This window comes from Anticarsia gemmatalis, chromosome 7, assembly GCF_050436995.1.
Source record: "Anticarsia gemmatalis isolate Benzon Research Colony breed Stoneville strain chromosome 7, ilAntGemm2 primary, whole genome shotgun sequence".
Taxonomy (NCBI): Eukaryota; Metazoa; Arthropoda; class Insecta; order Lepidoptera; family Erebidae; genus Anticarsia; species Anticarsia gemmatalis.
Window position 1 is genome coordinate 984,386 of NC_134751.1, and position 23,874 is coordinate 1,008,259.

At 39.0% G+C, this 23,874-nt stretch overlaps 2 protein-coding genes across 11 annotated transcripts; one reads left to right on the forward strand and one right to left on the reverse strand.

Moving 5' to 3' along the window:
* Positions 1-184: 184 nt before the first annotated feature.
* Positions 185-12,042, reverse strand: mus301 (mutagen-sensitive 301). Of its 2 annotated transcripts, XM_076116399.1 has the most exons (16): positions 11,214-12,042; positions 10,835-11,013; positions 10,094-10,285; positions 9,914-9,995; positions 9,282-9,478; positions 8,258-8,403; positions 7,762-7,923; positions 7,232-7,401; positions 6,165-6,369; positions 5,552-5,727; positions 4,229-4,386; positions 3,938-4,033; positions 3,513-3,604; positions 2,020-2,215; positions 769-903; positions 185-452 (listed from the first exon to the last, which is right to left on the reverse strand). In XM_076116399.1, exons 1-16 carry the CDS (start codon positions 11,920-11,922, stop codon positions 381-383), a joined length of 2,967 nt encoding a protein of 988 aa, XP_075972514.1. In that variant the 5' UTR covers positions 11,923-12,042; the 3' UTR covers positions 185-380. The 2 variants fall into 2 exon arrangements, with proteins under 2 accessions (XP_075972514.1, XP_075972515.1); XM_076116400.1 differs by lacking the exons at positions 185-452; positions 769-903; positions 3,513-3,604 and having other exon boundaries at positions 2,022-2,215.
* Positions 12,043-13,530: 1,488 nt separating this feature from the next.
* Positions 13,531-23,464, forward strand: LOC142974235 (troponin T, skeletal muscle-like). 9 transcript variants are annotated; one of them, XM_076116408.1, is made up of 13 exons: positions 13,531-13,631; positions 16,903-16,943; positions 17,180-17,221; positions 17,991-18,008; positions 18,330-18,347; positions 19,166-19,193; positions 19,302-19,427; positions 19,621-19,836; positions 20,103-20,414; positions 20,647-20,727; positions 21,565-21,643; positions 22,622-22,845; positions 23,253-23,464. In XM_076116408.1, the coding sequence occupies exons 2-12, from the start codon at positions 16,921-16,923 to the stop codon at positions 22,843-22,845; spliced, it is 1,167 nt and encodes a 388-aa protein (XP_075972523.1). In that variant the 5' UTR covers positions 13,531-13,631; positions 16,903-16,920; the 3' UTR covers positions 23,253-23,464. The 9 variants fall into 9 exon arrangements, with proteins under 9 accessions (XP_075972523.1, XP_075972526.1, XP_075972529.1 ...); XM_076116409.1 differs by lacking the exons at positions 13,531-13,631; positions 21,565-21,643 and adding exons at positions 14,044-14,199; positions 21,184-21,262; XM_076116406.1 differs by lacking the exon at positions 13,531-13,631 and adding an exon at positions 14,045-14,199.
* Positions 23,465-23,874: the final 410 nt, after the last annotated feature.

Consider the following 23,874-nt stretch of genomic DNA (forward strand, 5'->3'; position numbering starts at 1 on the left):
TTAGTTACTTAAATTATAAGCTATAATATTCTACAAAAAGTACATATTTATGGCCAAAATTACTACTCTAATTTAACTTAGTGAATATTTGATTGGAAAATGGGTTTGATTTGAAAATGAAAGAATATTTTTAAAATATATATTACATCAATACATAACAATTGGATTATTCAATTAATTTTGTGAATTTTACATTTTTATTCATTACTAATATAAAAATATTTTGATTATTTCTCTTATTATACTAGTTAAAAAATATATCACAATATTAAACAGAATTTGAACGATTCAATACTTCAAAGGAACACATTGGTACTTATACTATACACATATTACGATATCATTTCACTAACTAAATTGTACTAAGATTTAAAAATATATCATACATTAAGCTCATCCATAACTTCTTCGGCTTCAGCGCGAAGGTTTTCCACTTTCTCTATAAGTGTCATCTGAAACAAGTCACACACAAGCAATTAAGTTATTTGTATCGGACCTCTTGCTTGCACTTACACTTAAATCCGGTTCCCATTGCAAGCGGAGTTCCCACTGACTCCGTAAAACTCGCAAGCGCTTGTTAGTTTTACGGAGTCATTAAGGGTCCGCTCCGCTCGCAGTGGGAACCGTGCTTTACACAATTGTTCAGTAAACTAATTTAAATTACTGAACAACTGAATTTCAGCATGTATAGCCGCTGGAAGTGGGAAAAGAATAAGAAACAATTTGTCAAATAAAACTGGTCTAATATTTATAATAAGTAGTATTTACCCTGGCAGCACTGATGAGTTGGTTGGCAGCAGTCTTGGACAAATGTGACACGTTGGACATCAAATCATCTACTGATGCTTTTGCTAAGTCTTCAATTCTCTTGTATCCGGCCCGAGAGAGTTGAAGAGCACGAGCCTGTAAGAAGTTAATGAAATTAATTGAAATACATGTAACTTTTAAAATTCGATTAGAAGGACCCTTACTCAATAACTTAATTCACCTGTAACTTTTATATACTAGTTATTTTTCAAAAAGCCCGAAGGACAATCGTGAACAAGATATTAATCATGAAGAATTCATTGTGAATGTAGCGTCAAATAACACGGAAATATATAATACTTATTATATTAACACACAAGTTGACCACTATTTTAATTAACTATAGTTATAAAGACTAATTCAGACACCTTCAACATTTTGATTTTTGTGTACACGTTGAAATATACGGACGCGTACGTACACGTAATCCTCTCTTGACTTGAACTAACACAATGGAGATCAACTACGGTATTTAAGCAAGAGGTTTGAATAATTCCATTGTTATAAGCCAGTGGTCAGCCGCCCATAGCCAGTTGCGCTCACCGGTCGGTAAACGATCTGTGGGTTAAGCAACCATTGGCGCGGTCATTCCATAGATGGGTGACCGCATAGTGGTATTCGAACTGGGCGTCTCCGTGCTTCGCAGACCATAAGTCGGTCTCGGTTGTTGTCTAATAAGATAACGGTCGTTAAGCCACGTCAAAGGCCTCTCGGGCGGCTTGAACAACTTTGACACTAGGTTGACCATACCTACATAACTAAACATACGACAAACAAACAAACAAACAGCCAGTGGTATACCTTCTTAACAGCGGGCAGTTCCATGAGCTGCGCCAGTTCAGGCGCGGCGCAGTGCTGCAGGCGCAGCGCTAGTGCTCCCAGCAGCGCGCTGAAGCACCACCACTGCTCTAACTACCCTATAGTTACAACCCCTATACCTTCTTAACAGCGGGCAGTTCCATGAGCTGCGCCAGTTCAGGCGCGGCGCAGTGCTGCAGGCGCAGCGCTAGTGCTCCCAGCAGCGCGCTGAAGCACCACCACTGCTCTAACTACCCTATAGTTACAACCCCTATACCTTCTTAACAGCGGGCAGTTCCATGAGCTGCGCCAGTTCAGGCGCGGCGCAGTGCTGCAGGCGCAGCGCTAGTGCTCCCAGCAGCGCGCTGAAGCACCACCACTGCTCTAACTACCCTATAGTTACAACCCCTATACCTTCTTAACAGCGGGCAGTTCCATGAGCTGCGCCAGTTCAGGCGCGGCGCAGTGCTGCAGGCGCAGCGCTAGTGCCCCCAGCAGCGCACTGAAGCACCACCACTGCTCTAACTCCTCACTCAACTTGTGGGCACAGGAGGCGAAGGACGATGATGACGTCATGACAGATTGAACCGTGCCGCGGGGTATGCAGTACCTGGGATGATGAGAATAATTACATGAGACAGACTTTGAGTCCACCACATTAACCAATCTCACTTTAGGGAATTTAGAACTGCTCAGACCTACCGACTACCACTGTTGAGCAAAGTTGCAAAAATAGAACAAAACAGTTATTACTGAAGTACGTAGCACCATCTAGGTAGGCAGTATTATTTATTGAAACCCGCTTTCTTATGAACAATAGAAACACTGCGTTACTTTGCGGTTACCGTTAACACCTGTGGTACGCTTTTATCTGATATACAGGATGGGCCACGGAGTTTTGCGAATTTGAAAATTTCATAAAAAAAAGAAACAAAGGTAATATTAAAACCAATTTATTTTTAAATTAAAGATAACATTTGGGAAAATCATTTCTTAAAAATAACATCATCCAGATGCGCACCATCCCGCTGCAAACATTCTTCGAATCTCCACTTCAAATTGACAAAAATTCGTTCGCACATGGCGCGCGGAATAGCGGCCATTTCTTCGCGGATAGGACCCTTCAGCTTTGCAATCGTGGTCGGATTATTATTGCAGACTCTTCTTTTCATGTAGCCCTAGAGGAAAAAATCCGGTGGAGTTAAATCCGAACTCCTCGGTGGCCGTGGAAAGTCACCTCGGCGCGAAATGAGTTTTCCAGCAAACATCTCCTTTGCGACTGCCAAACTCTCGTTAGAGGCATGGCAAGTGGCACCATCTTGTTGAAACTAACCCACTTTTGTACCCTCGAAATTCTGACAGCTGCGGGAAAAATAAATTGCGCAACATGGCTATGTATCGCTCAGTATTAACTGTCACAGAATACTCTCGCTGGTCTGTGCGGAAGCTCCGATTTTGTTTATGTTTTCATCTGACCTTTTCGTCCTTTCGTGCCCCTTAGGTTTCTGATTAAGGGTCGAACCGGTAGCCTCAAACTTTCTAACCCACGCCCTAATCGAACTTTCACTCGGACACTGTTTTAAATCATGCAATCGCGTGAGAGCGAGATGAACGTCGAACAATAACGAACAAATCAGCATTTTTGAAATAATCTTTTACACAGAACGCACGTTGTTCACCCGTGAAGAACTCTATTGCGACTAAATTTCCGAGGCCCGCCGCCCGGGTTACAAATCCCCACCACCCGCGCTCCGCTCCCCTCCCCCGTTCCAACTCTATAGCGATTTTAAATTCGTAAACCTCCGTGGCCCACCCTGTACTAGTAATGCCGCTGAACAAGATGCAAAAATATTTATAAGATACAGCAATTAAAATTAAATAATGTTAAATCTTAAAGTTTAACTCACTTATCAGCGACGGTAGAAAATGGCACTTGCTTCCACAAGTCATGCAGCATCAGAGCCAAGTAAAAACGACACAGCACTTTTTCAGGTACATTCTATAGAAGAAAATATTAACTCAAAATAGATGCAATACATCTGATTATACTGTTATTTAAATAATCGTTTAAATCAGCGAACGTCACACTTCTTGTGAAGTACGATATAAGCAAGGTTACACTGCGGGCATAATGGACACGACCTTTTTTTTTTAAATTCCTAGCAAAATAAATTTACTTGTTAAGTAACATTTTTGGTAACTCAGGGGGCCTTAAAAAAAATAGTCTAGCTGTGTAAGTCGCGCAGGGCCACACGGCCTAGCACTGCAATACCACATTTGACATTAGCTGGTTTAAATTGTATCAAAATTGTTTGGATAGTTTACTACTTACAGTAATAGCTTTCCCAGTGACCATTTTGACTGCATTCACTTCGGTGATACCCAAGATCTTCGCAGTTTGAACTCCTTCCTCGTCAAGATTACAATACTGGAAACCACTCAATATTTTAAAGCTTCTACGCTTAAAAAAGAGCATTTAAATTTTGATTTTATTTACGAATTTAGCGCCCATAATATGTGTTACATTTTTTATTGTACATTCAGAATAACAAAAAAAATAACGTAATGACTAACATTTTATATTTACTGGAAACGGGTTAAGATTTTTACTTTGAATACTTACCAAATTATAATAATGTCTATAATCGGGCCTGACTATGACATCAGCATCGTGTGGTGTCACTAAGTACAGTAGATGTAAGCTGCCCATCAGCACCAGACCTCGGGACGCGGTCTCCATGTCTTGTATCAGTTGCCGAGCAGCTGATAGTTCCATACAACCTGTGTGGGGTAAACAGTAATAACGAATGTGGAGTATGTACGGACAAATGTATTTTGAATCTTTTATTCTTCGAAAATGAGTTTAATTTTGTTTGAAACGAATGGCGCATAAGACGTTTCCAATCGTGGGACAGCGTGACACTTCGATTGACTAATCCAATCCATTGTTTTTTGTTGTATATGAATTAGTCCATTATTTGGACTTACGAATGCGATTGCAATTGATTGAGCTGGTATAAAAAAAACGAATGACAAATAATGTCATATTATCGGGCTCTCTCTCTCGCACTTAGACACCGTCCTGTTCCTTTCATTCTAATAATTATGTCATAATTCGCACTTTTGCAATGGCCAGAGTATAGTGTGCCACACAGTCCTTATTACTACAGCATTGGTTCGAGCACTTGAAAGACGAAGACCAGTTACTACGCCCAACAGGAACCTAAACCAGCTATGATAAGAGAGGTAACTTAAACTTCTTCTTGTCGTATGGTTAGTGGTCAACCTAGTGTCACAGTTGTTCAAGCTGCCCGAAGGCCTTTGACGTGGCTTAACGACTGTTATCTTAATTGACAACAACCGAGACCGACTTTTTACGTGCAATCCTCCACGGAGACGCCCAGTTCAAATACCACTATGCGGTCACCCATCTATGGAATGTCCGCGCCAAGGTTTGCTTAACCCACAGATCGTTTACCGACCGATGAGGCTACGAGCGCTTCGCGATTACACTAAAAGATGTTGTTATAATAAATACCTTTAATAGCGGCTCTGCCAAGCTTGCTGACTGACAATAGCGTGACGTTATACACGTAGCAGTTACTACTGTTGATGAGGGACTCATCATTTCCCTCTTGTTTCCTCTGTGTTACTCCTAACGCACCGAATTTGTTTATACACCGGAGATATGACTGCTTCCGCGGCGCAGTGGTTAAGGTCACCACGCCGCTACCGTTGCGTCGGGAGGTCGTGGGTTCGATTCACACACGGAACAATTATAGCGATCCACAAGTAATTGTTTCATGTCTGGTTGTGCTTTGTGTCCGTTGTTTGTATGTTTGTAAAAGTATCCGCGACACAAGAACAATCCTTAGTGCGGGAGTTGTTAAATAAAATAAAGATATCCATCACATAGTGACTTGTTAGTAATTGTTATAATAATTACCTTTAATAGCGGCTCTGCCAAGCTTGCTGACTGACAATAGCGTGTCGTTGTACACGTAGCAGTTACTACTGTTGATGAGGGACTCGTCATTTCCCTCCTGTTTCCTCTGTGTTACTTCTAGCGCGCCGGTCTTGAGTAGAGAGCGGAGGGAATCGTCGCATAGTGTTTTCATTGAACTATTTTTTAGGAAAAGGTTTCATTATGAATTAAAACTAGTATTTTTAGGTGTGTTAAATGGGAAGTGTAAAATTTAAGTACAAAAATATAATCATTTTTAATTTAACTGTACATTTTGTATGTTGTTAGGTACAAACACCTTTAAATTGTGTTTTCTTCCCGAACAACATTTTTTTTTAATGATTACAAATTTTTGTTGAACGGGATCATTACGACAAAAACATAATATTATAACGCAACGGGTCTTAAACGCGATTAAAAATTAAAGGTACGTTATTTGTTGACAAAAAATACAATATACGGACTATTTCAAATACTTTGTAAAAAGTTTACGAAATAAAGGATATTTTGAATTTGAATTAACCCGACGTTTCGATCGCATTAATTTAGATAAACTTGATTAAACGACGAATTCTATCAAACAGTCTGTACTCACGTGTCATCTTCAGTAACAGCCAACAACGTACACCTCAACAATCTCCGTAGCTCGGGTCTACAGGTAGCGAGCCCAAGTGCTACGGCGCTCAGTACTAAGCTATTGATACAGCCGCGTAGCATGCTACGAGCGGGCGATAGTCCTCCCTGTAGCACGGCGCGTAGCTGCGGCCATTCACGGTCGTTGCAGATTATTATACTTTCACCTGATGACCAATAAAATTATGAATAAGTATTAACCCTTGGACCGCCACGGTCAACTATACTCGACAGATCAGAAAGTGCTCATGACGCTTTCGTCGGCAAATGTATACAAAATATAACGTTGTGAGTACTGATTTCTCGAGTATAGCCGACCGTGGCGGTCAAAGAGTTAAATATAAAAAATGCATGTATTTTTTACCTATTCCGAGAGGAGGAGGTTTTTAAATGTGATTTACCTCAACTTTTTAACTTATTTGAAAAACTCTAACCTCGGAGGTACAGCAAAAAATTAAATTAAATAAAATATAAATAAATAAATATTATTGGACAACTCACACACAGTCATTTGATTCCAAACTAAGCAGAGCTTGTACTATGGTAACCAAATAACTGATAAACATACTTATATACTTCTAAATATATACATATATAGATAAATTGACAACCAGGTTCAGAACAAATACTCGTGCTCATCACACAAAGATTTGTCCCGGGTGGGATTCGAACCCACCACACGCGGCGCTACGGTTGTTGCGGCGAGGTGGCCGCTTAAACCACTGCGCCAAACGTGCAGTTTAAGCATTTTCTAAAGTGTTTTGTCTAATACGTTTTTTGCCTTCACGGACATATTGATTTCTCGGGTAAAAAAATTCTAATAATCGTATCATATCGCTTAAAGATTAGAAACCATTACGTAAATCTTCATTGGTATTCATTAGCCACTGGGACGCTAATATCATATGCTAAGCAATCCAAAGTCTACAGTAAGAACCAGACATCTTTTTCCAACGAAGAATGCCTCTAGCACGTTATACTACAACACTGTTGGGGTCACTTTTAGGCTACACCTAAACTAATACATACCAGTGTCACAGACCCCAGCTCGTCCCGCCCGGCCCACCATCTGTCTGTAGGCGCCGAGGGATATGAACTCACGTCCCACGAGCGGCGCGCGCACGATCACGCGCTGTGCCGGCAGGTTCACACCGGCCGCCAGAGTTGATGTACAGCATAGCACTGATATTACACCCGATCTACGTATAAAATGTTATAGGTATAAGATTTTCACTTGTTAGGAGCTGATTTTTGTTTTGTCAAAGCGAGACAGATTTCATTGAAGACACTTCAACTGAGTCTTCAATGAAACCTGTATTTTGATATTATTTGGGGAGACCAATCATTTTTGATCAAACAGAACCGACCAGTACACACAAAGGCAGCAAACAATAAATGATTTATGATTTAAAGGCACCAATCAAGACGTACTTGAAATATAATTACAGTTGCAAAAAAGCAGTTGACGGTAGCAAATAGAAGCAACTGCCGAATAAAAAACCAAATAAATACGGTCCGGATTCATAACAATAAGGAATAAAAATAAGTTATTGTATTACCTAAAGGCGTGCTCCAGCATGACCCTCTCGTCGCTGGCGAGCCCCGCGTGGTGGAAGGCCACGCCGCAGCGCGCCGCGCGACACAGCTCGGCGCTCGCGCCCTCCGCGCGGAGACCGTTGCACAGAGCTTGGCGCTCTGCCACGCGGTGGGATGCCATCTCACTGTAGCGAAAAGGGATAGACAAGTTAACTATGTACTTAAAAGAATGATCAGAGTTTAAATGGTCTAGGCATGTCACATGTGTAATATTTTACGTGCACGTGTTCGTGTACGTCCAAAAGTTGAAAAAGAAATGAGTTTCAGAACTAAGAGGTCGTACACAACGAAATAAAAACCTACTATACACGACGATTTTTCGATGGTGTCCTTCTATACAGTCATCTAAGCTCCTCACGTAGGTTTCTTCTTTTCATAGTTAACGTACCGCACTGCAGCTCATTGCTATATTCAGAAATATTAAGTTCAATAACGCTAATATGATACTAAAGTACTGACCGTCTCTGCAGTTTACAGAGCAGCGCGGCGACGTTCTCGCAGTTGCGCTTGGTGGGACAGAACACGAGGCAGCTGCCGCGCGGGACCACCTCCGACACCAGCCCGCCCAGCAGGTCCGGGTCTAGCGCCACGGCCGCCGCTGAGTACTGGACATGAGCACCATAAACACGAATATATATATGAGTAAATGCATAACAAAATAGATGTCTGCTTAGGTATTAATGAAAGTTAAAAATTGATGTTAGGCGCTTAACACACTGCCCCGCACCACGCAGCGTAGCGCGTGAATGCGTGTTCGAACGTTGCTTGTAAGTATCTCCGTTTGTATGGAAAACACGCACAGTCTAACACACAGAAAATGCATCCACACGCGTTCATGCGGATCACGCGCATACACATGCACGCCCGCGCGTAGGTGCGGGGCGAGACGCAAGGTATGGCACACCGAATCCCACAGTGCCGCGCGTGATTTTTATCAAGACTATCGTGATGCTCAGTACTGCACGACCACCACAGAGAACGGCGAATAAATGAGAGCCGCCGTGCGTGAATCTACAAAACACACCTACGCGCGTGAGTGCGCAAAAAACCCGCACGATAATGCAGATCTGCACTCCCGCAGGAACGCGCGTAGGTGCGTCGACACGCAATATGCAGCATGATGCGGGGCAGTGTGTTAATCGCCTTAACGAAGTAGCATAATTCGGGCAAAAGGCTAAAAAAGGAATTAATAAATACTGAAAAGAGTTTCACTTTCAGAACATATTTCATTAGTAATCGACTAATGAAATATGTTCTGAAAGTGAAACCTCAGTTAAAAGCAGATTATTATACTATTATTTCTTACTGCACAAAAGCATTGAGATAAAATCTATATATAATATATTTTCATGTAGTTAGTGGGAAGCACAAAACCATCTCAATTGTTTTAACCATTAAAAGAAACAAAAATCCTTTCAAAAGATAGCAATCAATTCTCACTTTCCCTCATTTTATTATAAAACTGTATATTTTCTTTACTCACATCATAAGTAAGTTCTCGATCCGGCACGACCTCGACGCCCTCCCCCCACTGGATCCTGTGCAGCATGTTGCCCAACTTCACGTACTCCGCCAGCTCGACGGGTCGGAACTGACGCTGGAATACCTCAGCGCGGAGGAACTGCGCTATCTCGTGTAAGTTGCCTATAGTCGCACTCATGCCTACTATCTGAATATCCTCTGGTAAAAGAAAATGTATTGAAGAAATATGTGCTAAAGTTTTTATGAAGAATTATATAAAGACTAACATAATAATAAGAGGTCTTTCTCACTAGTCCTGAGTGACTTAGCATTATACAATAGTAATTTTGACAGCAAAACAGTTATTTTTTTTGTGTCACATAAACTTTTACAAACACACAATCAACGGACACAGAGTACAACCAGACCCGAAACAATTATTTGTGCGATCAAAACGAACGTGCGAGACAAATAATTGTTCCGTGTGGGGATCGAACCCACGGCCTTCCGACGCAGTGATAGCGGCGTGGGGCGTAAACCACTGTGCCATGGAGGCAGCCAAGCAAGGGGTATCTGGGACAAAGTTATGTTGGTTGGCATTATAGATAGACTTATAATTAACAAAGTATTGTTACAAGTTTTAGTAATACTTACGATTAGTAAATATCACAGTTGATAGCAACATTTCTAGCGTCCCACCTCTACCCTTCTCTCCTATTAAATGTAATTCATCTACCTGCAAAAAAATGCTAATGTATTGCCTGGAAAGTCATTGAACACATAGTATTGTAGTGCAATATACAATCAATAAACGATTCACATATTAGTACTTACTACAATTAGCCCAATTTCATGCAATCTATTCAATTCAACTAAACTCCTGACCAACGCTAAACCTTTCTCTATAGTAGCTACATAAATGCTGTTCTTTTTCCGACGTTTCTTAGGAGGTATGTGACCTTTACCGGCCGCATACTCTTCAACTAGGAAGTCTAGTTGTACTGCGAACGGTGACAGAGCCCAAATCTGGAATAAAACTTTTTATAAGTCACTTAAAGTGATAGAACAAAGAGAGATATCTACATGCAAAGCGTACATAAACCTTGTACCGTACTGTACAAGTGCACTAAGCATTTAAAAAATATCTGCTGCATCACTTTTCTATGACATTTACTTCGCTTAGCAGTTTTAACAGAGTGAATAAACCACACACAAATGAAACTGGAATTATTCTGATAGCAGAGAAACCAACTAGACCCTAGTGGGGATAGCCAACCATCAGGGTATCATTTTTCTTCTTAACTGAGCACTAATATTTGATCTGGGAAAAAATCTTTTCGCATTATAATATGTCTGAACTTGTAATAAAAACTCTTTGGCTTCAAAAATCACAAATGAGTACATGGTTCATTAGTTTTCTTTCAGTGAGCTCGTGAGGTACCCAAATATCGAGCTTTTTTGTGTAGATAAAAAATGTTATTACAAGTTCATACATACTATAATGTGATAAGACATTTTCCCTGACCTAATAGATACAAATAATAGAAAATAATAAATAATTCACTAGATATTTACCTTTTCCTGTACAATAGCAACAAAAGGCAGAATAAACAGTGCATTCTTCTTTCTATTAAGTACTTCTCTCAGCATCAGCACCTCTGCCACAAGAGTTTTACCACCACTTGTAGGTAACGCATAGATCAAGTTGCGTCTCTCTCTTATTGCATCCAAATTCAGGCATTCTTCTTGCCAGTCTGTGGCATAAGAAAAACTTTTATTTACATCAGTAGAAACAAGAAGTCTTATCCTTTAGATATTGATAAAACAATGTTAGTTATAATAATCAAACACACATATTGGTATCACAACATCAAGAAATGTAATAAGAATTCATGTTTATATATTAAAAGGACTCAATAGTTAGTAATTGAAAGTAATAATTATTTTTACTCACCATAAAACTTTTCGATATTTCTATAACTCTTAAATAAGCCTTTGGTAATCATTGGCAGTCCATAAAAACTATTACTAGGCACATTATTCTCTTTGGTTATCTTCTTATTTTGATTTGTACTTGTCTGTGGTGCTTCTATACCACTCTCTTTAATATCCAGCAGGAAAGAATCCTTGGTCTCAAATAAAGAGCTTCTATTTTTCATTACTTCATTCATGTTAACTATAGACTCATTGATTACATTAAAACTCTCTTCAATCTCACTTTTAAACTTCTCTTCATGATTATACACAGATTGTTCCAATTTCGAATGAAACATATCATCCGAAATGTCCTCAATCTCTTCTAATATAACTCTATTGATTGGATTCTTAGTATTCTTATCATATATTTCGTTAATTTTGCTAGTACTTACGTCTAAGGAAGCCCATTGATTTCCCTGGGTTTGTAAAACTTCGGGTGAACACGGAATATCGCTACTGGTACTGTTGTTTCCAGAATCACATAAAAATTCCACTTGATTACACGGTAAATCTGGAGAACTACATCTTTCGATATCCATTTCATTTTTGAGGATTTGAGGCCTAATTGGACTATAATTTTCAATAACATTATTTTCAAGAGTTTGGGTTGGTCGCACGATTTTTGTATTGCCGAAGCGTCGACGCTTCGGCGTTGAAGTATCTTGCATATTGTTTATAGAACTCATCGTAGCAGAATGTATTTATTTGTAAGAATTCATTATTTTTAATTCATATTTACTTTAGGCGGTAAACCAACTAAACAATACCATATGACCGGCTTTTCAAAATAAAAATATGTTTGACGCGGTTTGACGTACGTGTGATAACAATTAGACATTTCGAGGAATCGTTCAGGAATAAAACTATGTGCTATATAACTTTAGGCTTTCGATCTGAGTGTTTGGCAATTTTGCGTTCTTTGTATTTGTGAAATAAAATGTATTTTTACACAATTATATACTTAAAAATACTTTTTTACAACCTTAGTTAAATTTATCTACCTCACCGTACGTTCGGAAATATTATTTTTATTTCGTGTTTTATAAATTAATACGATGTCAACTTAAACCATATTAAGACATCGACACTTGTTTTTACTAGGAAGAATTACTGACATTAAACCGATTTTTTAACTCATCACTATAATCACTACTTACCTACCTATTACAATTACCTATACTTAGTTCGTTTTCAATTCTGAGGCTGAACCAGTAATAGAGAGATTGTAAGTTGTTGTTATCTGTTCATGACACACCTTCTAAACGAATTAATCGAATGTAGAGATTATCTTCATACTTGTGCTTAATTGTACGAGTATATGCCTTATGTTTAATTATTCCACGTTGAAACTTAATGTTTCTGTCAATAGGCTGATCATGCCAGGTTCGATACCCTCCTTCACAGTAGACGAATAATACAAGGCCTTAATTCTCAGGTGTTACAGTTTATGCCTGTACTTTTAATTACGAATACTTAGTTATTTATGACTATCTCTATGGCGCAGTTGGTAGTGTATCCCTCTGCTAATAATGAGGTCTTAGGTTGGATTCCCGGGTTGGGCAAACTACTATTAGTATTTTCTAATTTCATCATCAGCCTATCTTTATTGCTTTAACCTTTTTCTAACTATGTTGGAGTCGGCTTCCAGTCTCACAATACATGCATATTAACTGGGTTATCACGGTACCCCTCGGAAACACTGTTTGTCAGACATTCAAGCTTTTGAATGCTGGTCACGACTGTCGAAGATCTTTAAAAATTACAGCCGAAACCCACAATTTTACATGCCTTCTGAAACACGGAGGAACTCATTATGCATAATAATATATGATCACCAATCAACAGACCAATTAGGCAATGCTTGCTTAATTATTCTGACCAGTTTTAAGGTAGTTTATAAGGTATATCAAAATTGTTCTAAGGTAGTTTAAGGGGGATATCAAAATAGTTCTAAGCCAGATTAAGATCATAATACTTTTAAATCCCCGGTCCACCTCTTCTAGTGGAAATGGGTAGTAGGTACTACTTACTTCTTTAATTTATCCATATTCATACTTATCATACGTGTTCGCCTGTTGCGGACGGTAACTGTAGCTTTGTACAGTGTACTATTCGAAGTAAACTTCTCAGCTATAAAAAGTTACACAAGAAAAATAAAAATGCAGAGATAATAATACTAGAGTATGCATTTTTTAAATAGGTTTCTTTAGAAAAGGTTTTTCGGGAACTCAGACGCCAGACTGTCGACGAAACACGTGGAACTGAGCCACAAGCAATCGTCAGTCCCCGTCTCCCACTTCCACCTACAAAGGTCGCCCCACCGATCCCGACGAGAATTCGCGTGATATAAACATTGCAGTAGCGGCAATCGTGAGCGGGAGACGTTGAATTGTGTGTGAGTACATCCTGTACATCTTCAAAACGTTACGATAGTGTTTCTTACGCTTCACCAACTGCTTGACCAGACAACCAACTTTTCATCTTACGGCCACTAACTTGGAAAACGCGTCAGCTTGTTAATTTTTCCCTGCTATGGATACTTATAAAGTTGGGTATGACATAAGTGCGTTCGACATGAATCTTGTAAACAAGATCGGCGGTAGATCGGCGGTAGGTCGGCAGACGGCCCTCAGGCCGATGTAGTGGTGGGTCTGTCGCAAGACCGCTCAGCAACCGAGTTGACTTCCTCGAGCTTGGCCGTTGCACCTGCAAGCGAACGCGAACCGGGCTGGGCTGTTAGTTCCCTTTAGAAATCGGAGCTGGCTTGTAATCGTCGGCTCAAAAATGACCGGCGCTAAATATAGTCGCGGGGTGCGAGGGGGGAAAGCGCGCGCGGCCGCACTGCCGCCCGCCGCCGGTCAGAGCCGCCCCGGTCGCCGCGGACTCCACATTCCAACGTCGCTGTGCTGCCGGTCGAAGAACCAGTGCCGAGTGACTGAGTGACCGTCTTCCACCCGTGCGACGTAAGTGCCGTGCCGTGAGTGCCAGTGACGGAGCCAGCGGGCATATAGTGTGTAGGATAATGTGCTCCAGGAGTCCTTGTGGATTTCCAGTTCGGAAACGTCGAAGATAAAAGATGGCTCGTAAGGAGGCTGATCTAAAAATACGCGCGCGGTATGTGCCAAATGCGGACGAGCGGGCGTCGCCGCGCTGAAATAGAGGCAAGCGCCTTGTATAGTGCGCCGGATTACGTTACCGCGAGTCCGCGACGCGCGCGCAACACGTAACCTTTCAGCGGAAATCCCTGCGTGCTACTATGAAATGCAACCAACACACGATATTTTTTGTTTTTTCCGTAAAAATGTAAAATTTTCTATGCACACATTTACACTACACACTATACCCGAGCAGATAAGAGTAATTTGAGACGATATTAACAAATTTTCCTACAACATCACCCGTAAAGTGAAATCTGTGAATTTTTCATTTTTGTGGAGGAATTGACAGATATTTGTAATTAATGTTAGAGTGGACTAACGGCAGTAACAACTACGATCGAAATAAGAAATAATTATGACCATTGAGTAACGTGAAGGAAGATCGAAAGTACATTTGACAAAAAAGTTAGATTGCGCGAAAGTTCAGGAACAGTGACGTCAATAGTTCTGAATGGAACGAACTAAAATAACATACAATTAAATATTTTAGATGATCAATAAAATAATTCATAAAATAATTGAGACCGGTACGTGACCGAAGCCACCGATCTATTCCAAAGATAGACTCGCATAGTTTAATTTTTTCTCAAGCTCTATGAAAATAGAACTTCACTTTTTTAAATAGATCGATGGTCGAAATATTTTTGCTAGACTGCACTTACAGTAGTTATGGACGGCTAATATAAACTGTCGGAAATTATTAATGAAATACAATAAATGTAATGAATAAAGTTAGTTCACAAATTGCGTTTAAGCGGATAGATTTTTTAGGAGTATTCACCTTTTTAAAGATTTATAATTTCTTGAGACCCTTGCCTAGCAGTAGGACAGTTATATTTTATTTTCCACATATCTGCATTTAGGTACACCTTACACACACATAGACAATTACACAGTTTCACTATTTACACCAAACACGTAGACGGATACTAATATTTAGTTAAAGTATTTGGATACTAACTTAAACAATTTATTGATGACTTGTATTAACTAATAATGATTTTTTTAGTTAAGTGTTTTGATAAACTTCTTATTTAAATGTATTCGAGTGTAAAATCGTTAAAATTTTAAAGTCAAGATGATAAAATAAGCTTTCAAACTATGAAAAAAACTCTTCATGAAAATATTTGAAATTAATAAGGAATCAAATAATGTACCCAAATATGAAAGATAATACCGTGTGTGATTTAAAAATAATATATTTTCCTACGCGGATAAAAGTTTTCAAACGAAACATTCCTTGACCCATTTCCAAAATGGAACCTGCTGACAGAGATGTAGTTCAATGGACTAACACGTTCTTTTATAAATATATTTTTACTTTGAATATTCCCGGATACTTTAATAATTTATTGATAAAGCTATTACAAAGCTTATTGCTGAATTTATTTCGATGAAGTCAAATCCCGCGCTGGGAATGATCGCCGTGTTGCAGGGTACTTCAAAAATATTCGTGTTTCGGACCCACCCACGCACATAAAGATAAAACAGCTGTAACTAAGCGCCAACACATTTACCGATAAAGTCAATATACAAGCAAATAATTCGCGGAAAAATACAAAAAATTCAAGGCTCACAGAAATCCGAATCCTAGGCAACATTGAGTTGGAACGCGAATCCAATTTTACACTTTCTTTGAATCGTTGCCAGGACGTAGGTGTGCTAGATGGTACGAAAGATAAAACCGCTAAAAATAAAATGGTCTTCATAAACAAAACGCACGCTTCCCGAGTTCGCGTTCCCGCCTACGCCATTTTTTTTTAAATGTTGGCACAAAAGAAATGTTCGGCATGATTGACAAAGCTGTATGCTATTTCCAATTTATGTATGAGTTACGCACCGGCTGAAGGTGATTAGTTAACAAAATGTTTACTTTATAGTAATTCAACATTACATTTTGCACAAACTAACAACTTATTTTTTATCAAACATTATAATTCGGACACAAACCACAAACATTTTATTCTAATTAGATACATATTATTATGTCATTGCAATAATTTATTGTCAGGAATTTAAAAAATATATTTTGAAATGAATTGTTCCAAAAAATGTTAACACAATTTGACGTGTCATTTCAGCAAAAACGAAAAAATAAACGCCGTATCTATGTCTAGAAAACCAAAAATAAATCTATTTTGGTTTATAAATGTAAACATAGGTGCATCCTAATGAATTATAAATCGATCAGTCAACAATCTCAGATGCATCTATCGATGCGTTGCCAATATCGCCTACGTTTCAATGACTCGACTGTAAACAAATATCGATTACGATTTATATTCAATTTGAACTGTTTATTTTAAAATACAAAGAGTCGTGGCAACCTGAAGCTATTTCACTTGTCAGATTATAACGACACGTCGAGCTGTGTTGACGCTCTCAACTTTCACTGTTGACATTTGTTTCGCGCCGTTTTTACAAGTAAAAAACCGAGCAACAGACAAGATTTAAACAGACGCGATTTTTCTACCGTACCATCAACAACTGTTTTTTTTTCTTTTACAGATTAAATAAACTACCACCATGTCTGACGAGGAGGAATATTCGTAAGTATTTAGGGAAAATAACACCGGGATATGCGGACGTAAGGTCTTTATAAATTTACTTTTGTTACACATACAAAGCATTACACATTTATATACATTCTCCCCATAGCATTATATCCAATTTGTCTTCCCTTTGTGTCATATATTATGTATGTGTATTTGTGCTAACTACAAAAGTGAAAGTCCATCTCGGTCCTCGAATGTGTACGTTAACCCCCCCTGTGTCTATTCCACAGTGGCTCCGAGGAGGAGGAAGTAGAAGAAGAAGTCCCAGAGACGTAAGTATGACGTCCGAACACAAGAGTCCCTCTCGCTCCCCCTCAAAATTAGACTCTTAGACAATGTTTGGTTTGGAAACACTTCAGCTTCTCTCGGCCTGGTTTCTTACTTTGCCTTGGCGATTCTATCATTTTTCCAAAACTATTAGATCGGAGGAGTACATACGATTGTACGTCGATAGTCTTACTTTTTGGTTGAACATAAGCGTGATTATTTGAGGCATGATCGCAAGTTTTGATTCCCAGTTTCTTCGAACCCCCAAATCTCGGGCTTGTTGCACGCCCTCACCAAACCCTGTTCTCTCTTTTGTTGCAGGAAGTAAGTGGCGTGCCTTTTGGTTGATCCGGCACTCATATCGCTTCGCTCGTTTTAGGCTAAGTTCTAGGCGAACCCTAACGCTTCTAGCGCTTACATGACCGCTTTCGTTGCTTCCAGATATACTACTTACGATAGGCGCTGCGCCGCAAAACCGTGCTTTCTAACATCGACTGTCTCTCATATAACCACCGATCCATTCATTCAAGTGATTCATGCTATGGGAAAGATCAGTGCATAACAACGGTGCGTAAGTAGCTGATCTTTCCATGCACACAATGAACAGTACCATGAATGATGTCACTTTGTTGTTGTGAGTGTACGACACGTTCGCATTAACCCTTAAGCTTTATGATCTCAATGGTATATTACTTCTTGATGACATGCACAGTTTTAATTGTGTTTTCTTTTTCTTTTTTCCCGTCGCTGCCCTCTCGTCGTTGCAAACTGAAGACCCGCTCCTAAACCAGAGTAAGTAAACTCTAGATACGAACTGCCCTACCGCTTCGCTTCAAGCCACTCAACATGTTATGGCACCTCGAACGATTGGCACAGACATTAACGTACCTTTTACCCTACACTAGTGTTTTTGCGCTTAAGCAAAACCGAGTACGTTTCGTTAAAGCAAAATTCTAAAATTCGACGGCTAGTGGCTGTGATGCAGTGTTTTGTATCGTGTTATGCGCAAAATAATTGTCACCGCTTATTTGGTTACGTACAATGAATTTTGCAATAAAGACCGTAGTATATTGTAAAAGAAGTAGAAGGCTGATTGTTGTTTTCTGTTTCTAGGAGTAGACCATCGATCGCGTAAGTTGCACCGCTCTCTGTGGTGTCACTAACTATAATCCTATCATTAACTCGATAAGGCGCGGGCGTAAGTTTTTACGAGCGTTTCCCAAATTTATCGCATCCGACCAGATGATCATTCGGCGAACGAAACAACCGCACGCCGTCGTCGGTCGCTATTTTTATATCGGTTGGTAGGAGTTCTATTTTAGAAGAGCGTACTGTGCTGCGCCCGCGCCGTTCTGCAAACAAACAACATGTCGGTCAGATGGCGACCGCTCGTGTCGCCCCGACTATTTATGATTTATTGCATGAAATAAATAACAAGACATCAAGCATGACTACCTTGTAATACATATAATATTGTCGTAATATGTGTAGAATGTGTACTGTCCGTATATTGTGTCATAGTAATTATATTTGTTGTCATAAACCCACGACGAACAGTAATATCATTTACAAATCCGAACTACACAAAATATGAAATATGTACTCAAACGAATAATTCAATGTAATATTAATAAGAATAGAGATTTTGAAATAGATATTATGATATATGAGTCGTATAACAGTATTAATGTTAACAGTGGTCATGTAGTAATGTACTACACCATACAGCTAAAACTTTAACAATATGTACAGTTACCTGATATCCCTGCTTACACGCCGATATAAAAGCGTAACAGCAGACAACTTGATCCTAACGTATTACCGTATAAAATATCAGTCACCATAACAGAAGTTATATGTATTGTGAACCGTTATAACAACGGTAGTCTAACATTAACACGAACACATTGTGAGATTAGAGTATTAATATCGTTTGCGTATGTTCACAGGGGTGAGGGAGACCCAGAATTCATCAAGGTAATTCATTTTATCATATACCTACCATCGATTGTTAACTTCTATGTTTTAGCAACATATGATCATGTGCATGGATTCCATCAAGTAACAATTGTAATTTTTCATCAGCGTCAAGATCAGAAGCGGTCGGACTTGGATGAGCAGTTGAAGGAATACATCAACGAATGGCGTAAACAACGGGCCAAGGAAGAAGATGAGCTCAAACGCCTCAAGGAGAAGCAGGCCAAGCGCAAGGTAAGGGAAACAATATATAGACGACATTGTTAGAACATAATATTTTTGTTTTTCATTGTCAATGAATTGCAATTTTTAAGGGCAATTTATTTACTGTGATGAAGTCAATGTTCTATCTTACGTTACCAGACAAATATCGTCTCCATGACACGTGACACATACAAATACTGATGGCCTGTTCCCATAATTCCAGGTATCTCGCGCTGAGGAAGAGAAGCGCCTCGCCCAGAAGAAGAAGGAGGAAGAAGAAAGGAGAGTGCGTGAGATTGAGGAGAAGAAACAGCGCGACATCGAAGAGAAGAGGCAGCGACTCGAGGAGGCCGAGAAGAAGCGCCAGGCTATGCTCCAGGCCATGAAAGAATCCAGCAAGACCGGACCTAACTTCACCATCCAGAAGAAGAGCGATAACGTAAGTACTTTAAGACTGCTGTAGAATTTAAGTTTGTAAACTTGTATGTGGTACGTAAAAAAGTATAGTTTTGTTTTTAGGATGTAGAATAATATGAGTTCCTAGTTTCCCTTTTATTTTCCATGAGATAGCATTTAATGTTAATATGAACGATAAAAGAACTAATTGATTACTCAATATAACGTAATTTTATCACTCAAAATAGCTTCAATCTATTAATCAGTTTACTTAAAGGCAGTCGACTAATCAAAATTTGTTGCCCACAGTTCGGCCTCAGCAACGCTCAACTGGAACGCAACAAGACCAAGGAGCAGCTGGAAGAGGAGAAGAAGATCTCGCTGTCCATCCGCATCAAGCCTTTGAACATCGAGGGTCTCTCCACAGAAAAGCTCCGAGTAAAAGCTCAGGAACTCTGGGAATGCATTGTCAAACTCGAGACCGAGAAATACGATCTTGAGGAGAGGCAAAAGAGGCAGGACTACGACTTAAAAGAGCTCAAAGAAAGACAAAAGCAACAGTTGAGGCACAAGGCCCTGAAGAAGGGTCTCGACCCCGAGGCACTCACAGGCAAGCACCCGGTAAGTAACACTGGTTACGGCATATTCTAGTCTTGTTTCATTAGTGAAAATTTTTTGTTGAATTTAAGTTTCAAACTGTTGATGTTGTTGTGGATTTTATAAGAGGTGAAGGGTTACTATTTTGTTTTCTTGTTTAAATTACCATGGAACCAGTTATCTGTAAATACGCTCACCTTAAAGAGGTGGATCAGAAAACTTTCGATGATATGCTAAAGAAACTTTAAATTTTCAGCCCAAAATCCAAGTAGCGTCCAAATACGAGCGTCGTGTCGACACAAGGTCCTACGACGACAAGAAGAAGTTGTTCGAGGGTGTAAGTATACATGCACGATAACACCGCGACAAGTCTTAAGATATCTCTCATTACTAGGTCGAATACAGTCATGGAGCTAAAATGCCTGGATATTAAATTCACATTAATTTCCCTGGCGCATATAAACCGGTTGAAATTAAATTATTGGACTCCAGCCAAATCTAAATCCAGGTCACTTTCTCTATTTCAATGATTCGTTTCCAGGAGACGATTTAATTCACTTGTGGTACAAAGTAGGTACATAACACAGCCAAGAATGTAACTAATGATCACACAATGTACTTTGTAAAATATTCAAGTGTAAAGCTTGTTTATTTATAGCCAAAGATTGTAAGATACAGGAGTGTCACTGCACAAAATATGGGGTATGTAATTCACCTAAGGGATACAGTTGTAACTACACTGGCTACAAACAAACATACAAATACAGATAATAAAGATGACATTTAAACGCAGGGTTACGATACTCAAGTTGCTGAGTTTTTGGATAAAACGTGGAACGACAGGATGAGCGAATTCATGAACCGCAACAAAAGTAAGAGGCAACGTCGTGTTGGTCTTGTGTGTATACCCCACGACGCATGTCATCATGGCATGTCATACTCCACGTGTTCACCCTTCGATGAAAGACCTTCATATGTGTTGTCGAACTAACTTGGATCTGGTGGGATCTTCCACTTCAAAAATGCATAACCAATTTCGGATACTTGGGATCAAAATAATAAGAAATTAAGCCAACTGTAGGAAAGTCCCACCAAACAAATTAATTCGTCGTTAAAACCTCCCGGGTCTCCTACCTCTTTCATAGTATTTACCCTGTGTTAACGATTCCTATAGGACCTTGAGAAACTGAACAAGGACTTCCTCGAGAAGGTGTGGCAGGAGAGGACCGAACAGTTCGGCGGCAGGCAAAAGAGTGAGTCATATTAACAACATAAATATATCTCTACCAACGTGGACATATATCTGGGACTGTCGAATGGCATAGGAATAGCGAACTTGATTTAAATAGTTTAAATGCCCTTCTACATACTCGTACTAGTCAAATAGGGCTTGTAAAACAGGAAAAGCAAGAGATTACATTCTTAACTTCACAATCGAATGATTGTATGACAAAAATTCTACTGACGACTTAAAACAAAACACTATTTAAAAGTCTATTCGTTGCATACATAATTATTTCGGCGAACAAATAAATAATATTACAGTTTTCGGTAAAAAAAAATAGCGCTTGACATTCCCAGATAGTTCCACAAGGTACTCCCAAATCGGTAATCCTAGGTGATCCTATACAAACGTACTGTCCTGAAAGTATCATCATTCATTGAAAGTTGTTATTGTCCCACACATGCACAAGTGTAAACGGAATCTTGTTGCATGGTCATTGTCCTCGATGTGTATTGTAAATAATTACTATCTGTTATAATTTCAATGTACTATTAATATGAAATTAATATTAACAAGCGAAGAAACAAATATGTTTCTGTGTAACAATTTTCATATTTATGAAAACTTTTGTCGAAACAGAATACTTAATTCTATCTTTGACCCGTAGCGTTTTATCATAGTACTTTAAAAGAATCATAACATTTTGATTTACCTATAAAAGAAATGATTCAAAAATATTATTAAATTAGTTGGAAAACAAACCAAAAAACAGATTACGATAAAACTATTTCTAGCTTTTTTCACGTCTTACTATAGATAGACAAATTCTTTGAAATCGCATTTTAATGACATCATAGAATAGAAAAGATCTAACAACTTCTAGAACAAACAAAGTAGACAGTAGAATCAGAAACCTAACCAACAAAAAAAAAACAAAGTAGATAAAATAGAATCTCTAACCAAACACTACAACCAATACAAGCAAACTAACATATAAAACCAACAGCGCGACTGCCCAAATGGTTCGGTGAGAGGCCCGGCAAGAAGAAGGGTGAGCCCGAATCCCCCGAAGGCGAGGAGGACGTGAAGGCCGAGGTTGAGGAGGAAGACGAGCCCGTCTACGAGCCCGAACCTGAGGACGAGGAGGAGGTCGTCGAGGAGGTCGAGGAGGAAGAGGAAGAGGAGGAGGAAGAAGAGGAGGAGGAGGAAGAAGAAGAGGAAGAGGAATAAGTGAGTGGTTTTTCTTTTTTGTTTTTGATGTACGTAGAGCTACTTGTAGTGTGTATTGTTTGTCTACTCGTCATGAATATTAGATGTTTCTGTAGTGTTTTTGAAATTCGTCTCAAAACAATGCATAAGTATTTCATATTTATCTCTGAGAGTGTAATTTCCGAGTACATTTTCTTCTTCGAAAAAATGCCATATTTTTTAAAAGAACTTTGGCCTCGTCATCTTCGTACATACAATGACGTACATATGTACATTAAAACTTAGTGTAAAAACTACTTTACTTTACATTGCATCTTCATAGCTTTAATCTTTACTATACTAGAGTTTACAGTACTAATGTAGCATCTAGCAAAATAACACAGACGAAAAATTATATGTTTATTAAACCATTCTTGCTATTGTTTCAGACGTTCGCAGCACGACTAGATCAGGGAAGCTAGATCGCCGACACGGACCGGACGCGTCGGATGTACTGTTTTGTAACCAATCCATTAACTTATTACTATTATAAATTATTTTTATTATTTATACTGTTGACTCATTCGTTACGGAACATGGACTTTTTTTGCACTTACGTCAATACAACTATGACGAAACAATAAACTAATTTATTTCATAAGGCTGTCTAGTTTTTTATTTATTGCCTTATAGTTCAAATATATAGTCGACTATATAGGCCAGGAAAGGCTGGTGTGACGTCATAGATACCTTACTATAATACAATACTGGTAAAGCCAGGAGTAGGGACAGAAAGAAATGTAGAAGACTTAAGCTTTGATATAGATGAGATTAATCAAAAAATCTGCTATTTCTATTATAAGTACATAGATTACCTCTCTTATCCCTATAATCTATTCACAAATACATAATAAAATAAGCTAGTAATAACTAGAATTTAAAACATAGTACAGATACCTAATCTATGAATACTCAGACGTGTGTATGACGTAATACCGTATATTGGGCTTCAACCTTCATACCGATAATCCTGGTTTAGCATTGAACAAACTAAATATAGAAACTATTACG

Excerpts from the sequence above, each read along its gene's own strand:
- mus301 (XM_076116399.1), bottom strand. The coding sequence starts at position 11,922 with ATGAGTTCTATAAACAATATGCAAGATACTTCAACGCCGAAGCGTCGA. Across the intron at positions 10,286-10,834 it reads TTGCTATTGTACAGGAAAAG|ATTTGGGCTCTGTCACCGTT; the intron begins GTAAATATCTAG and ends GTTTTATTCCAG. Across the intron at positions 7,924-8,257 it reads CTCTGTAAACTGCAGAGACG|TGAGATGGCATCCCACCGCG; the intron begins GTCAGTACTTTA and ends TTTTCGCTACAG.
- LOC142974235 (XM_076116408.1), top strand. The coding sequence starts at position 16,921 with ATGTCTGACGAGGAGGAATATTC. Across the intron at positions 16,944-17,179 it reads TCTGACGAGGAGGAATATTC|TGGCTCCGAGGAGGAGGAAG; the intron begins GTAAGTATTTAG and ends TCTATTCCACAG. Across the intron at positions 20,728-21,564 it reads AGAAGAAGTTGTTCGAGGGT|GACCTTGAGAAACTGAACAA; the intron begins GTAAGTATACAT and ends CGATTCCTATAG.